We start from the raw sequence: 14,566 nt of genomic DNA on the forward strand, positions 1-14,566 counted from the left end.
TTCTAATTGTTCTTGATTGGCGCAATCAGCAAAACCTACCAATATTTCTTGATTGTTTTTAATAAAACAATTATTCCACTCACGCTTGTTGGATATGAGATGATTATGGCCAACTCGAAGCTACGCGCCTCGTTGGCTATTTATCATCTCATATCCAACGCGCGCTCATGGAATAATTGTTAATGGTACTATTATGGAGAGTTTATTTCGATATCAAGACAACAATATTTGTTTTTTCTGATAATTTTGTTTATTCTCATTACCTACACCTTTGATCGAGTAGTGACATTGTAAGGAGACATTGCATGTTGATCGCTATTGGGGCTGGTCGAAAAGGTTATAAAACAGCAAGCGACATTTACGCGGGCAGTGCTAAAATTGCACGTTAACTGAAAGGTCGACTTTCTAGCAAGGAGCTGGTAATCTTAAAAAAATAAAGTAAATAAATAAATAAAACGCGAACTATGACTGATTTGTGCACTAAGTAGTCGAATGTTACTGCGTACCGCGTCTTGACTTGGAAAGCGCGCGGGACTTGATGCCACCGTTTGAAATACTAGCCATCTGATGGGAGACGATCTGTACAGCTTACATGTAGAAGTTACAGTTCCCATAGCAACCTGTAAGATGACGAAGCACGCTTCAGCTACACAGTTTCAAATAATAGTCGTTTCTGCTCAGCTACATGCTACAAATTTTTCCAGAAGAAGAAATTCCATAATTTTCCCACGGGGGAAATTTTGCAGAAGCTTTTTAGTGTTTTAATTTGGTTTCGTTTCGTAGCTTTTTTATAGTTCCTCACAAACATTGTATTTCTTTTCATAGCAGGACAATTCAATTTTATCATCCCGAATTGTACTAACCATTGACAAGGCGTTATACAAAGGCTTTGACATTAGAAGTGGGCTAAGGCTGTGAAAAATCTATAACATTAAGTGATTTAACCTCGATAAACCTAATTTCAGGGGTGGTACTAATTTTGTGGGCTAGCCAATAGATGCAGAAAACCTTGGGAGAGTTCCTCTCCCCCCTAGATTGAATTTTGTCAATGTTCATTGAAACTGACGTAAGTTCAAAATTCCGTTTCTTCAGCACTCAATAAATTAAAGTAAGTACGCCGTGGAATAAACTTCGCCCGCTGATCCTTAGAAGCCAATTAATCAGAGCAAGATTTCGACGCTGCGCCCTGAGTGAGAATAAATAAAACTTTAAAACTCCCTTAAACAGTTAAAAGCGATGGTTGATTTAACACTTGCTTCATTATATCAACCTGTAAACAGGACGTTCGCTAGCGAGGGACGGATAAGTACTTTTCGTGTTTAAAAGCTTCCCTCTCAGAATCATTGTTTTGATGCCATTCGCCATTGTTTTTGCTATTATGCAAATACAAACTGGCCTTCTCCCAGACCTTGTTAGTATAAACAATTTGTTTTACACCACAAGAAAGTACATTTGTCTTGTAGTCTCCGGGGTAATGAATTGAGAGAAGACGGTTTCAGTGATGTTGTTTCTCCCGTGATATCTAGTAATCAAAAAAACAAAAAGTCGGGCAATTTAGAAAATGAAAGATATAGTAAACAATGCTATCACCCGATAACAACGAATAGACTTGAATTTCAATGACACCTAATTATGAGTCGAAGGTAGTTGCAGTTTTAATATAGGCTTGAAAAACAACAAACATAAAGTTGTTTGGTTTGCGAGGGAATTACAATTGGTGCATGCAGCTGCGAATAGCTTGGTACAAATAGCCTGATAAAAAGCGATAGATGAAAAACCATTTTTTTATACCTTAATTAATGAAAGTGCTAGGCTATGATTGCAAAGTGCAAAGAGACAAAAAGAACAGATATTACTTTTCCTCGCTCTTAATGGTAGATCCTGAATACAATATGAATACGAACAAACAGCCAGTATGTTAATCTGTCCATGCCATTATGCAATCTGCACTTAAATTAGACTTAGTTTTTTCTGGAAATCGTGCATCTGTATTGTACACGAAAGATCGCGATGCAATCGCCGCAATTATCTGTAGCAATATGGCAACTTAAACCTCTCCGCAAGAACGAATTTTCTTAGGTTTTCGATTTTCTTTCATGAATTTGTTCTTTGGTTGTCCCAGCTTGCGATAAAAGGAAAACTTCGGCTTCCAGTAAGATCGCAGAGTGCACGATGGAACCATTCATGTTTTACGATGGTTATCTTCTCAAAGTCACCTTTCCTCTCGCGGTGGTCTTCATCTTGTTTGGTTTGTACACTGTGATCGGAAACACGCTCGTTTGCATCGTCTACTTCGTCGATCCCTTCAAAAATCTTCGCAGCTTGTCGTTCTATTACGTCGTTAACCTCGCCCTCGCTGATATTCTCGTTGGAGTTGTCGTGGAGCCACTAAACGTGTCAGTCTATTGGACGAGCAACAAGGACGCACTTTTTGCGTTTTACGTCTTTGCCGTTCTGTCCTGTGTCAGTTCAATTCTGAACATTTCCGCGATGATGCTAGACCGCTATATCGCCGTGCGCAAAGCGCTTAGCTACCGTGTTTTGGTGACAGAAAAACGCGTTCGCTGTTCTGTGGTACTCATATGGCTATACTCGTTCCATTTTTCGCTTTTAGCACTCGTGGGTTGGCGCGACGCAAGCTTTCAAATCTACTTGTACGCTTTTGGTGTCTTGCTACCCTCTGGTATAATGCTGCTCTCTTATTATGGATTGATAAAAATGCTAAAGAAAAAAAGCGCCCGTTTAAAGAAGTCCTCGTGCGTTGGCGTGCAAGCTCACTCATCCACGGAAGTGAAAAGAATGGTGCAAAAAGAACGTCAAGTATCTATGACAGTTCTCATTATGTTAATCGTGTTCTTGGTGGCTTGGTTTCCTTTCGTTGTAGTGGACTTTGTCCTTGTGTTTTGTCCACACTGCCGTTCTCAGCGTCTTCTGTTAGCGCGGGACATTACTTTAACCCTGGGGTTTTTCTCATCGGGAATTAACCCCGTGTTATACGCCTGGAGGGTTCGTCGATTCAAACAAGGGCTTTTCAAGATCATGAAGCTTGAAATGAAGAACAGGATCGGATTACCACGAAAGCGCTCAAGGGTAGAGGCGATGGATTCGAATTTCTCGCGCGTTATCGTGGAATTGGCAGTTTAACCTCCGAACAACTCAAAAGGAGGCGTTTGTGAAGTGGATGAAGAAGAAACGAGAATATTTATTAAAGTAAAATTCGTACTAGGGTATTCATCAGTCTTTTGGGACTTGTTCTGTTTTCGGATTGAACAGAACAGTATTCCGTTGATTCTGCCTCGATAGCCGAACGAACGGAATACGGTTCGCTGAGAACAAGAGAAACTCCGTTCTTTTGGGATGGTTTCAGCGTATGGAATAGGCGGAGCTGTGTTCTTTGGAGAGCTGACATTCTGTCATTTCTGTCCAGCCCCTGAATCCATGTTTAAGGTAGCTTAGTATGAGAGGACAAAACGGAGTCACGTTCAACGGCAGTTTGTGATGCTAGTAGTAAGAGGATTTGTATTGCAAACCGAAATATGGGGCAAATTTTTTTTCAAAATATATTTCAGTTATTCTAGCCTTTGTTGTTTATTTCTATCAAGTTCACCACCTCCGCCGTTAGGATCAGTCTGCCGTCAGTATTTTGTGTTTGAGATAATTTGCCGATCGAGGTCTTCAAGTGACCCGGCACCAGTCATCGGTTTGTCAGCGCTGTGGAATTGCAGATTTTATTGCACTAGTAGTAAGTTGCGATTCCAATGTGTTACTGCGATAACTTGCGTTCAGTTTGGTTGAAATTCATCGCACCGATCTAGACGCAAGTTTTATCGCCGTTTAGGCCAGATTTAGACGGTACAACTTTTGCTTACGACTGTCGAATGTGACTTCAGTGGCGCATACAGCTCGCTAGTCTCCTTCGCAGCCGCTCGGGCCGGAGTCACGCAACGATCGAGCTGAAATTCATCGCACCGATCTAGACGCAAGTTTTATCTATTTATTTTATTTATTTATTTATTCATTTATTTATTTATTTATTTATTTATTTATTTATTTATTAGCTTTGTCCAATAGACATCGCAAGAATGTAATGACATAACAGAAACTGAAAGTAACCGTAAATACATGGACAGGGATACCGCAACAGTCGTTATCGCCGTTTCGGCCAGATTTAGACGGTACAACTTTTGCTTACGACTGTCGAATGCGACTTCAGTAGCGCTTGCAGCTCGCCTCATGCAGTATAATCGTACATAACTGTCCTCGTTCAACATTTTCTACACCTGACGTTTGTCGTAGGATTTTAAAACACGTTTCACAGAATCCTAAGACATTTTAAGTGTCGTGCTTGAGAAGATGTAAGTTTGATTTACGTGAAACAATTTAGATCGTAAGCTTGTCTCCAACTTGTTGCATACAACAAAGTCGTACCGAGTCAAAATCGGCCTAAATTTCAACACACAATAGCCTCAGGCCTCGTTTCCATTCTCGACCCCAGGCCCAGAGCCTTTGGTTTGACTGCGCAAGTCGCAAGGTCAGTCATGCGCAAAAGGGAAGAGCTCTGGGCCTCGTTTCGGTTTGAGTCAATCTCGTTCCCAGAGCCTTCGCTCCCCTTCACTAGCGGTCGACCGCTGGTCAAGGAGAACGAAGGCTCTGGAAACGAGATAAGTTTTGAGTTGGCGTTCGTAAGCCTATTCCATAGCTCAGTGGTAGAGTAACCGACCACCAACTGGAAGGTCACGGCTTCGACTACCGTTGGGAGGACTCAGATTCTTTCTGAGTTTATTTCAACTAGAGAACGCTTCTTCATTGATTGACCAAGTCGTCATTACACTTATCACACGTATCACACTTACTGGTATCGAATGGTCCCTTAAAATTATCTAGTGCTCGCAAAATTTAGGCGAGTGCTCGTTTGCTCGTACTCAAAAAATTTTTGCAATTGCTCGCATGCTCGGAATTTTTTTTTAAAGCTAGATTGCTCGAAATTACGTAAATTGTGGTTTGTAGGTCAAGTTTTGGTGCAGAAATAAATCTGCGTGAGCTCCTATGAATCTGGCTGTCAAGTTCAGTTGAACGCACACGACACTAAACATAAGTCAACATATGTTATTCTTAAGATGTAATTGCGGAGGAGTCACTCAGACCTCGAGGCGCATTCTAACAAAAAAAATCGTGTGAAATTAAAAAAAGAAAAAAAAAGCCCTGGGAAGGAGGTTGGTAGTTCGGTTTTTCAAAAGCGTAAGAAAAATAAACGCCTTGGGTGTTTAATCTGAAATAAAAACATTTGAATCACCGATAAAATTACTTAGGCCTTTCGGTACATACGTATTTATCAAAATACAGAGCATTAATCAAACTTTTTAGTTTCTTTTAGAATTTCATTTTCCGCCAACGTAAGGCCTAAGATTACTTTAAAAACTGTTGTTTTGAAAAGAAAAGATATCGAAAAAGGAAAACATACAATCAAAACACGCGAATCAGTGCCCTGCGAAGTTGAGATGCTGTGCGTTTTACCGCTTGCAATACGCAATGAAACATTTATAGCCTATACACACAATATACCTGACCGCTTTTGGCCCGTGATAAAATTTACACGGATAGGCGTTCTGTTCACACTTTACATGTACTTGCTATCTGCACCGCCTATACCCCTCTGAAATCCGTATTCAGGGTGTAACTAGTGTGAATGTCTTGGTGGATTTTTTGAATAAATGTCTGGTGGTGGTCTAGTGGTTGGCGCGTCTGAGTTTTTCGGTCTGACGGTCGAAAGATCGGAGGGTTGGTGGTTCAAGGCTACAACAAGTGTCTAAGTTTTTAAACAACAATGGTATGTAGTGCAATTAAGGAACGCGGCATCTTTTGCTGCGCGGTTTTAAAAGTTTCAAACCAACATTGAATAGTAGAAATGGAAGGGATACGCGATCAAGACGAACCGAAAGTGTAACAACATATTGTCACTGGTTGTAGATTGGTTTCTGCATTCCTTTTTGTTTCCTTAGACAAGAAACTATGCTCCACATTGTTTCTTTACCTAGTATCTCGCCGGTTCCCATTTATACATTTGCTGGGGGTAAACCTGCGATAGACTAGCATCCCATTCAGGGGGGAGTAGCAATACTCCTAGTTGCTTCACGCTACAGAAACCGGGTGAAGCTTCGCCCGCATGGGCCACTTTGATTCGTAGTGCGACTTCAGCTACAACCGTACGTGTATTCAAACTGTGCGGTATCAGTGCTAGTTTCGTAACGGCACAATCATCGCCCACAACCAACGTTTTACACCCTTGGGGGTTTATAAAAATTTCTATTAGCCTTTTTTCACTGACGCAATAGCAATTTCAAAATAAATATTTACCGCTACAAGGAAAATTCCATCAATGTTTTGAAAAGAAGAAACAAATACTATATAAACTGAAATGTGATTAAAGAAAAGAGTGTCATTTTTGGCCGAGTTCTAATCTTGAGATATGAAACGTCGCATTGTTTTCAAAATTAGGATACACGATGACTATGCCACCGTTTTAAAGTAACTGCCTTCGTGCTACCTTCGTGCCAAAGCAAATATAGATATCAGTGTTTTCTAATTTAAGGTAAAAAACGCTTTTGTGCTTTGAACAGAGCAGCAGTTTGTTTGTAAGATCGACGTGAGAAGGTGTAGGTGGTTTTAAAATTTCATTTTCGTGTATACGTGATGCGATTTTCAACAGCCGATGAATCGAACGTCCTGCTGAGCCAATATTTAAACATTTCAATTATTTAACCTGTTTTACGTTTGTGCTTTTTTTTTTTTTTACAGATAAACTCGAAAACGCCAATTAAAACTATTTCTTTTGGCATGAAGCTATTATCCATAAAACGGAAAGAAACGCTTTAATTTTATTGTCAAGCAGGCTCTTCCATATTGAAAATATATGTTAATGGTGTCGTGTTTGAAACGCGGTTCTTTGAAAGATTCCCATTAGAGGAGCTACGGGCTTTATTTAACTCTGATGTTTTTGCAACAAATCAGAAATTAGAAGACAGAAATGTAATTAATAATTCTGCCCGTGAAATGAGCACACACCACATCTCGATTTATATTCTCAGGAAATCGTTAAATCCTCAAATTTCATTTCCCTTTCACTAAATTTCACTGAAATTGGATGAACAGATTACATAAAGCTGTTTTCTCGTTGTTGAGAAATAAAGCTATGGATAAACTCAAGCATTACGTTAAATCCAGTGTTTTAATTATGATTGTATTTTACTATGATTGTATTTTCTTTTTCACTCTGAAAGGCTAATATCCGCCATAAGACTAACACGCCGTTTGTCGCCTTTGAAACCATTTTCTTTCATTATATTATTTATTACAATGCCTCGTCAAAACATGAGGCAATGGCACAGATTCACGCACGTTCAACAATGACGATTCTTTTCAGTTAGAACTTTTGGGAGTACAATTCGTTTTATGAAAAGCTGTATAAATTTTCTTTTTTGAAATGAAAACGTTGACCACGACTACTTCTCGAGTTTGCATACAAAATAATGTCAACGTTGTGTGATTGGCCGAGCGATTTTTGTCTTGTTGTCTATAGAGTGTTTGTTTGTTTTGCTAGTGGCAATTCAAACAGAAAATTCATATTTCAAAAGAAAGTCGTTTAAATCAAAAATATGAGACGCTAGTCCTGGTTCACAGCATAGTCACAGAACAAATAAAGATGTGTAATTTCCTTCGCAAAGTCATTAAAAATCGACGTTTCAAATGTCAGAAATGTTCTGCGTAGAGAGCAGCAATTTCCTTTTTCTAATCGAGCTTTCAAAATAACAAAAGAATCCAAAATAATGATTTGCAAACATAGTAACTGTATTTTTATTGAAACAAAGTAAGCCACGTTTCAGGAAGGACTGATAACTGAGTTTTTTGTGTTACAAAACTGGATGCGACTCGGATCGTTTACATACTAGCGCAGGATTTCAATCTTGTTCTTATTCTTCCGTGCGTATAATACATCTCGGCGTTTGATCAAAAGATCAACACTTTAGGATGACGTAGTGTAGTGGACTAACGAGGGGAATTATTTATCGGTTCGGAGACTTATCAGTAACTCAGTTTGTGAAAAGAAATCGGATGTTTTGGATTTCCACCTTAGATCCGCCATGGGCCATGGTTACGCTATGACACACCTGTTCAAATATGCAAGAATAATGACCCGGTAGAATGCGGCTTAATTGCTTTTCACAGAATGAGAGATTTATAAATGACCTGTTCATCGCGTTGGAAAACTCACATTTGTTAAGAGAGCGCCACTTCCCGTTCAGACCACTACAATAAGTGCATCGCGCCGTTTCTTATCTAAAGAAGTATTTCGAAAGAAGCGACGGGTTTATATCGACCCAGTTTGGACTGCGGTTTTCCAGTTGCCAAGATGAAACTTTACATGTTTTACGAAGGATATCTCCTGACACCAAACGCGGCGTTAGCAGTCGTATTTATCATCTTTGGAATTTATACCGTTGTCGGCAATATTCTGGTCTGTGTTGTGTACATTCTCGACCCGAGCAAAAAATTACGGCGAGTCTCCAACTCGTATTTTGTCATCAATTTAGCTGTGGCAGACATTTTGGTCGGGATTACGGTGGAACCAATAAACGCGGCAAGCTACTGGTCCCAAAACACCGACGTTCTCTTCAGCTATTACATTTTCGCTGTGCTATCATGCGTTTGCTCAATTGTGAATATCTCAGCCTTAATGGTGGACCGTTTTCTCGCCGTCTGCCGACCGTTTAAGTATCGATCTCTCGTCAAACCGAATCGCGTTCGCACGGCAATTCTAATTATCTGGCTGTTCTCTATTCACTTCTCTGTCCTGCCCTTACTAGGTTGGCGAAGCGCGAGTTTTACAGTTTACCTATACGGTTTGGGCGTCTTATCCCCCGCAGGAATAATGTTGTTGTCTTACTATGGTTTGCTGCGTGCGCTGAGAGAAAAAATCGCGAATTTGAAAAATTCCGCGGATAGAAAGCAAGCAACGCACGTCAGGAACATGGTAGCACGTGAACGGAGGATTTCCATGACAGTATTTATCATGCTGATGGTATTCCTTGTTGCTTGGTGCCCGTTTGTCATTGTGGACTTTGTGTTGGTATTCTGCGAGAACTGTCGCTCTGAAAAGCTGCTTCTCGCTCGAGACATAACACTTACTGTTGGTTTTTTCTCGTCAGGCATAAATCCAGGGTTGTACGCGTGGAGAGTTCCGAATTTTCGGCACGGATTAATGCTGTTGTTTCAACATGGTTATAAAACAAAATCAAGACTTGTTCAAGTCGCTCCGTTGGGAAACGACGGTGTAAGCATAGCTCCTGATTCGCAGAGTTTTTGTTTTGGTAAAACCGAAATACGTGACGCTGCTGATGCTAGGAGCCCAATACAAAACAACAATTTAAATTCTCAATTGTACACGGTTACTGTGGGTTGAAAAACCGAATGTAAAACAGTATGTGTTACACTGATTTATCTCGACAATAAACTTTCCACTATGTTCTTCAGTTGAAACATGTATATAGTTCAGTCAAATCTCTTAATTAAAAGTGTACTGACTTAAGTCGTGTTTTTAAAGTTTGGTTGTAAAAAAAACAGCCGCATAAAAAGAGTATGGAAAAACAACTGCGTTGAATCAAACGTAAATGGGGATATTTTATAATGCAGTGTGAAATATTAACACTCGTACACAAGAAACTTATTCTTTCGAGGTCACGGGCAACTGTTAATAAACATCTTCAGCAATTAAATGTTCGCTTCAAAAGCGGATATTTTTGTTTAAACATAAAAAAATATATATATTTTAATTTTGTCAGGAAATAATGCCAAACTAAAACAAAGCTACATACAAGGTTTATTAAAAATTAAAGCAAAACTAAATAATTTCGGTTTCTTTCACAACAAACTCTGAATTTACGTTCATTTTCGTTTTATTTTCTCTCCCAACATTTAGCCCTGTAGCCAATTAAATTTTTCAGTGGATTTTCAAGAAAAATTTAAATACTCCAATCGCAAACAAATGAGAGAGGAGAAGACATTAAATATTTGAGGTAACTTTTCTTCTCTCGATCATTAAACTCTACATGAGTTAATTTTGAAGCTTTAAAAATTAAATACCTTATAATTTTCTCAGTGGTCAGTATTTTGAGCCATTTTTTGGAGAATCTATCGAAAAAAAATCTAACTCGTTGTTGGAATTAAAACTTGGATGCAGCTGTAAATTTCACAGACTTTGTTATTTCATTGCGATTTTCATAAAACAAACAATGTGGGAATACTAAAAACGATTCTATACCCCACACGAAAGTAATAAAATTCGATTAGATAATGCCAATAAAGTTTGTCTCTCATAATTTAAGCACGATCGTGGAGCCCCGCGGCTTTGTTGAATTTCGTCTACATTTGAACATATTGTGGTACCATTTTGTGATCTGTCTGACTGATGTGCTGATATACGAGGTGCTAAAATCTCATATCCTTGCTAATCGGGAGATAAATCACTTATCAACCCGTCGCGAGTCATGTACTGATATTATTCATCCACGCTGTGGAGATACTGCTTTCCCACATTTCAATATTCAGACTCTGTTTACGTGGCTCTTCGTTTCAAAACCAACACGTTTACTGACGTATGACGCCCGAGTCTAGGTTTGATAACGACCGGGTTTCTCCACGCGAAAGCCCGTTTTAACATGTACTGTTAGTGAGTGAAAAATATAAAGGAAATATCTAGTCTGGAAAAATAATATTAAACGGCTCATTTCTGTTCGGAAGACCTCAATCAACTCAGAAAATTGGATTTAATTGTAACTAAAAATTTAAAGTTCTCTTCGGCAAAACTGATGTCTACTTAAGATTTCGTAATTAACACTCGGAAACTAATTCCTTTTGTACTGGGAAGGGCAAATATGTCTTTACGAATGCGAAATAAGGTCGGCTAGCATTTTCGTGAAGCCAACAACAGCTCTTAAACTCGTGGAATAAGATTCCGTTTCCGAAAGCTTTCTGCGATCGACTTAAAGTTTCAGCTCAAGCATTCGAACAGATCAAAATGCGATTAGCTTGCACAAAAATCAGAAATTTAAAAGCCACAAAACGTGAAACACAGGAAACAACATCTTAAGTATCGTGTTTAAATGTTCTCTTTGAGTGATCCTGACATACCTACCTGTTTGCCACGTTTTTGACCAAATAAATATGAAAACCGATGCGTGGGCACAGAACAGAATACTGCAAGAAAAAAAATATAGCTTATGACTCAAAAGGACGGAAATCAAGGTAGAGCAGTAATGGCAATCTTGATTTTGATTAATTCTTTTTTTAATTCCTCTTTCACGAGCCAGGAAACCTCGAAATCTGAAATCGTTTTTAAAGCAGATAAAATTATCCTTTCCGTACAAAAGCTTCAATAGTGCTAATGCTCATTTTTAAAAGAAAGTCTTAACACTTTCTTTCCCTGCAGTATATACAGTCAAGGACATGGACGAGTTTGCTCACAGGATTTAGGTCCTTCCTTGAAAGTTCTCCTGTAAACTGGACGTTTTACACTTATAACTCAAGTTAATAAATCATCATCATCATCATCATCATCATCATCATCATCATCATCATCATCACTGTCATTATTATTGTTATTGTTATTATTATTATTATTATTATTATTATTATTATTTTCCCTTTTTAACTTAAAAATAGCAATTTGCTTGGAATATGTTAATAAAGAGTTTATTATTATTATTATTATTATTATTATTATTATTATTATTATTATTATTATTATTATTATTATTATTAAATGGCACATATTGTCAGAGCTAAGTCAATAAAACCGACTGAGAACGACTTACTGCCGGCATAAATAATATTTGACACTTGTTTCTGAAGCGTCAGTGAGTATTCCAATGATAGCTACTGCATGCTAGTATTTTCCTGTGATGCTGCTTATTATGCTACCAAGAATGAATCTGTGAACGAAGTCTGTAAACGTGATCACACAAAAAAAAAAAAGATTTTGAGCTGTACTTTCCTCCTGTTGTGCAGTTATCAGTGCAATATCCGGTATTAAACTGAACTAAAATTTACCTTTTTAAATTAGTGTAAATATATTGACACTCCGCTATACAAAGGTGTGCCTCGAGCGTTTGAATTTCCGTTTGCCGCGCTTTCACGATAGCGGGGGCCGCAGTCACTTTCATTGCAGAATCTAAAATCAATGTAAAAAATATTCAACAACAATGGTGAATCGGAGGATGAAAGGGGAAGTATCACGAAAATTTGCTGTCATTTTGTCTGACAACAGAAACAACAAAATAATTGTCAAGTTTGTTATAAATTATCACCACAGTGTTATGAAACTGTTGATTAGTGCCTCTAGCCAGAGACAGAGTTGGTAGGAATGGATTGAAACTTGAAAAATGTTGGGCTAATGTTTTTCAAGTTTTCGTATTTTTGTTTCCAAAATGCGCTAGAACAGAGTACGAGTAGTTTCTGTCAAGAATTGAGTTGATTTCTCCAGTTTCGTTGTTCTAGAATTATTTTGTAGCAAACTGAAGGCCTTATTTCACCATTTTTAACAAAATAGGTAAAAAAAACACATAATACTTCCCCTTTATGCATCAGTCAATTCCAACAGTGCCCATATCCCCCCCCCCCCCCGGGAATTAGGATTTTTTGAAAATAAACTGGCAAATGCCCCACCGCCGGGACAAAATAGTTGTTCAAATGCCCCGGGGTAGGAGCTCAAATATGTCAAAAATGTTTTATTTTCTTCGTTTCTCGTCTCACTTTCAGAAATCTAAGCTAATTCAGGCCAAATTAAGTCCTAGCTGGGTCTTGTTTTCCGTAGTTGGTGCGAAAATAGGTCATTCTACAGTTCTAGCATCCCATTTTATGTCCTATCTAGACGTATTCAATATTACTACTGTATTTGCCGATGAATTTGTCATTAAGGAAGCGACAATGCTGTAGGGTGAAAAAAGTGAGATGGTCAAATGCCCTGGGGTAATTGGGTGGAAGGGTAATGCCCGACCCCCGGGATGGACAGTGTGGGAACATGCCCCACTATTGCCCGGGGGGGTGGGAAATGGGCACGGCTGGAATTGACACAGTGAAAGTCTAGAAGTCCTGAGGTAAGCGTTAGCTCAGATCAGAAAATAAATGAGAAACCGTACGAGGCAAAAAGAAAAAGATTCTTACACCTCGGCAGTGGTGGCAGTACTTTTGAAGCCATCACTGCAGAGTTCATTCTCTCATGCAGTTCACCCATTTGTATCACTAGTGCTGCGTAACATAATATTTATCATTTCGTCATATTTTAATTTCTGGTAAAATAAAATTAAAAATAAAATCCGCTCTGCGTGCGAAAAGGCGGCCACCCTTTTTATATTTAGTTTTTATACTTCGGTGGAGTAAGTAAATCACCACAAAATAAACTTTGGTTTACATTAAAAGGCAGAAAGCTGCAATTCCCGTAAAATGTTTGGAAAGACTACTGTTTTTCTTAAGGGAATCTCCGCACTTGAAATGAAATGACATTCAATTGTTGAAAATTCAGTGTTTTTAGTTTCAAGGAAATGTTACGGGATTATTCCATCAGGTGTTTTATGTGTTTGGGTAAAAACTGTGTCGAAACTTAAATACTCACAAGACACCAAGACAAAGATATCAAGTGATTTTCTGAAAGACTGAACAAACCATAGTTACTTTTTAGCGATCTTTCCAAAACACGAGGGAAGAATCTGAGAAATTAGACCAATTTTTTTCAAGTTGCAGTCGATCTCTATCTTGCTCATTCCAAGCCAAGGCATTTGCTTGTTTATCTAGTTTAAGGGAGCTAGTAAAATTATTTTTAAACAAAAGCTGAACCATTATTTTTGCGCTTCCTTTGGTTCCAATATGTCTTGCAGATGTTTTTAGCGACACTAAACACACTGACTTAAAGTTGGTGGCATAGCCCAGGGGCACTCAACAACTCCTAATATCAAACAAAAAATTCTCCTTTCTTGATCCCATACTTCCCTTCTAAAAGTACTGAGAAGAATATATTAATATAGCGATAAAATTCACCTTGGGTGATCATATCCTTAATTCTCATGACCCCAGGTGTTGAATAAGCATTGATATTACAAGGATAAATTTGATGCTGATCACCGTTTTTGTCTCCTGTGATCCTAGATCGTTTTGTAGCCATTCGAAGACATGTTCTGTTCGGATACTTTAGCTGACAATTTCAAGCTGCAGAAAGTTTAAGGGAAAGAAATTTTAATCCCGGATTTACTAGCCGGTGTCGGTTATACGAAAATGCTAGACAACCTTTTTTCGTATTTTTAAGGGCATATTTACCCCTTCGAAAACGAAATTAGTTTTCCAGTGCCATGAAAAAATTTTGAAATGACATTTTTCCCGAATAAAACTGCAGGTTTTTCTTGACGTTTAAATCCGAATTTCAGAGATAAGGCCATCGAAATAAACCGTTAGGTAGCCCTCATAGCCCCTTAAACAGTAAGGCAACATTGACTCAGTATACAATAACATCTTGCGACCAACG

General features: G+C 38.5%; 2 protein-coding genes across 2 annotated transcripts; both read left to right on the top strand.

The window, feature by feature from the left end:
- The first annotated feature begins 822 nt into the window (after positions 1 to 822).
- Positions 823 to 3,509, top strand: LOC146479608 (adenosine receptor A2a-like). The gene has a single exon (XM_085110458.1). It carries the CDS (start codon positions 2,173 to 2,175, stop codon positions 3,142 to 3,144), a length of 972 nt encoding a protein of 323 aa, XP_084966584.1. The 5' UTR covers positions 823 to 2,172; the 3' UTR covers positions 3,145 to 3,509.
- A 4,422-nt stretch (positions 3,510 to 7,931) lies between these two features.
- On the top strand, positions 7,932 to 10,246 carry LOC146479609 (histamine H2 receptor-like). Its single transcript, XM_085110233.1, has one exon. The coding sequence runs from the start codon at positions 8,408 to 8,410 to the stop codon at positions 9,455 to 9,457; it is 1,050 nt and encodes a 349-aa protein (XP_084966359.1). The 5' UTR covers positions 7,932 to 8,407; the 3' UTR covers positions 9,458 to 10,246.
- Positions 10,247 to 14,566: the final 4,320 nt, after the last annotated feature.

This window comes from Pavona decussata, unplaced genomic scaffold (genome assembly GCF_977016875.1).
Source record: "Pavona decussata unplaced genomic scaffold, jaPavDecu1.1 SCAFFOLD_58, whole genome shotgun sequence".
NCBI classification, from domain to species: Eukaryota; Metazoa; Cnidaria; class Anthozoa; order Scleractinia; family Agariciidae; genus Pavona; species Pavona decussata.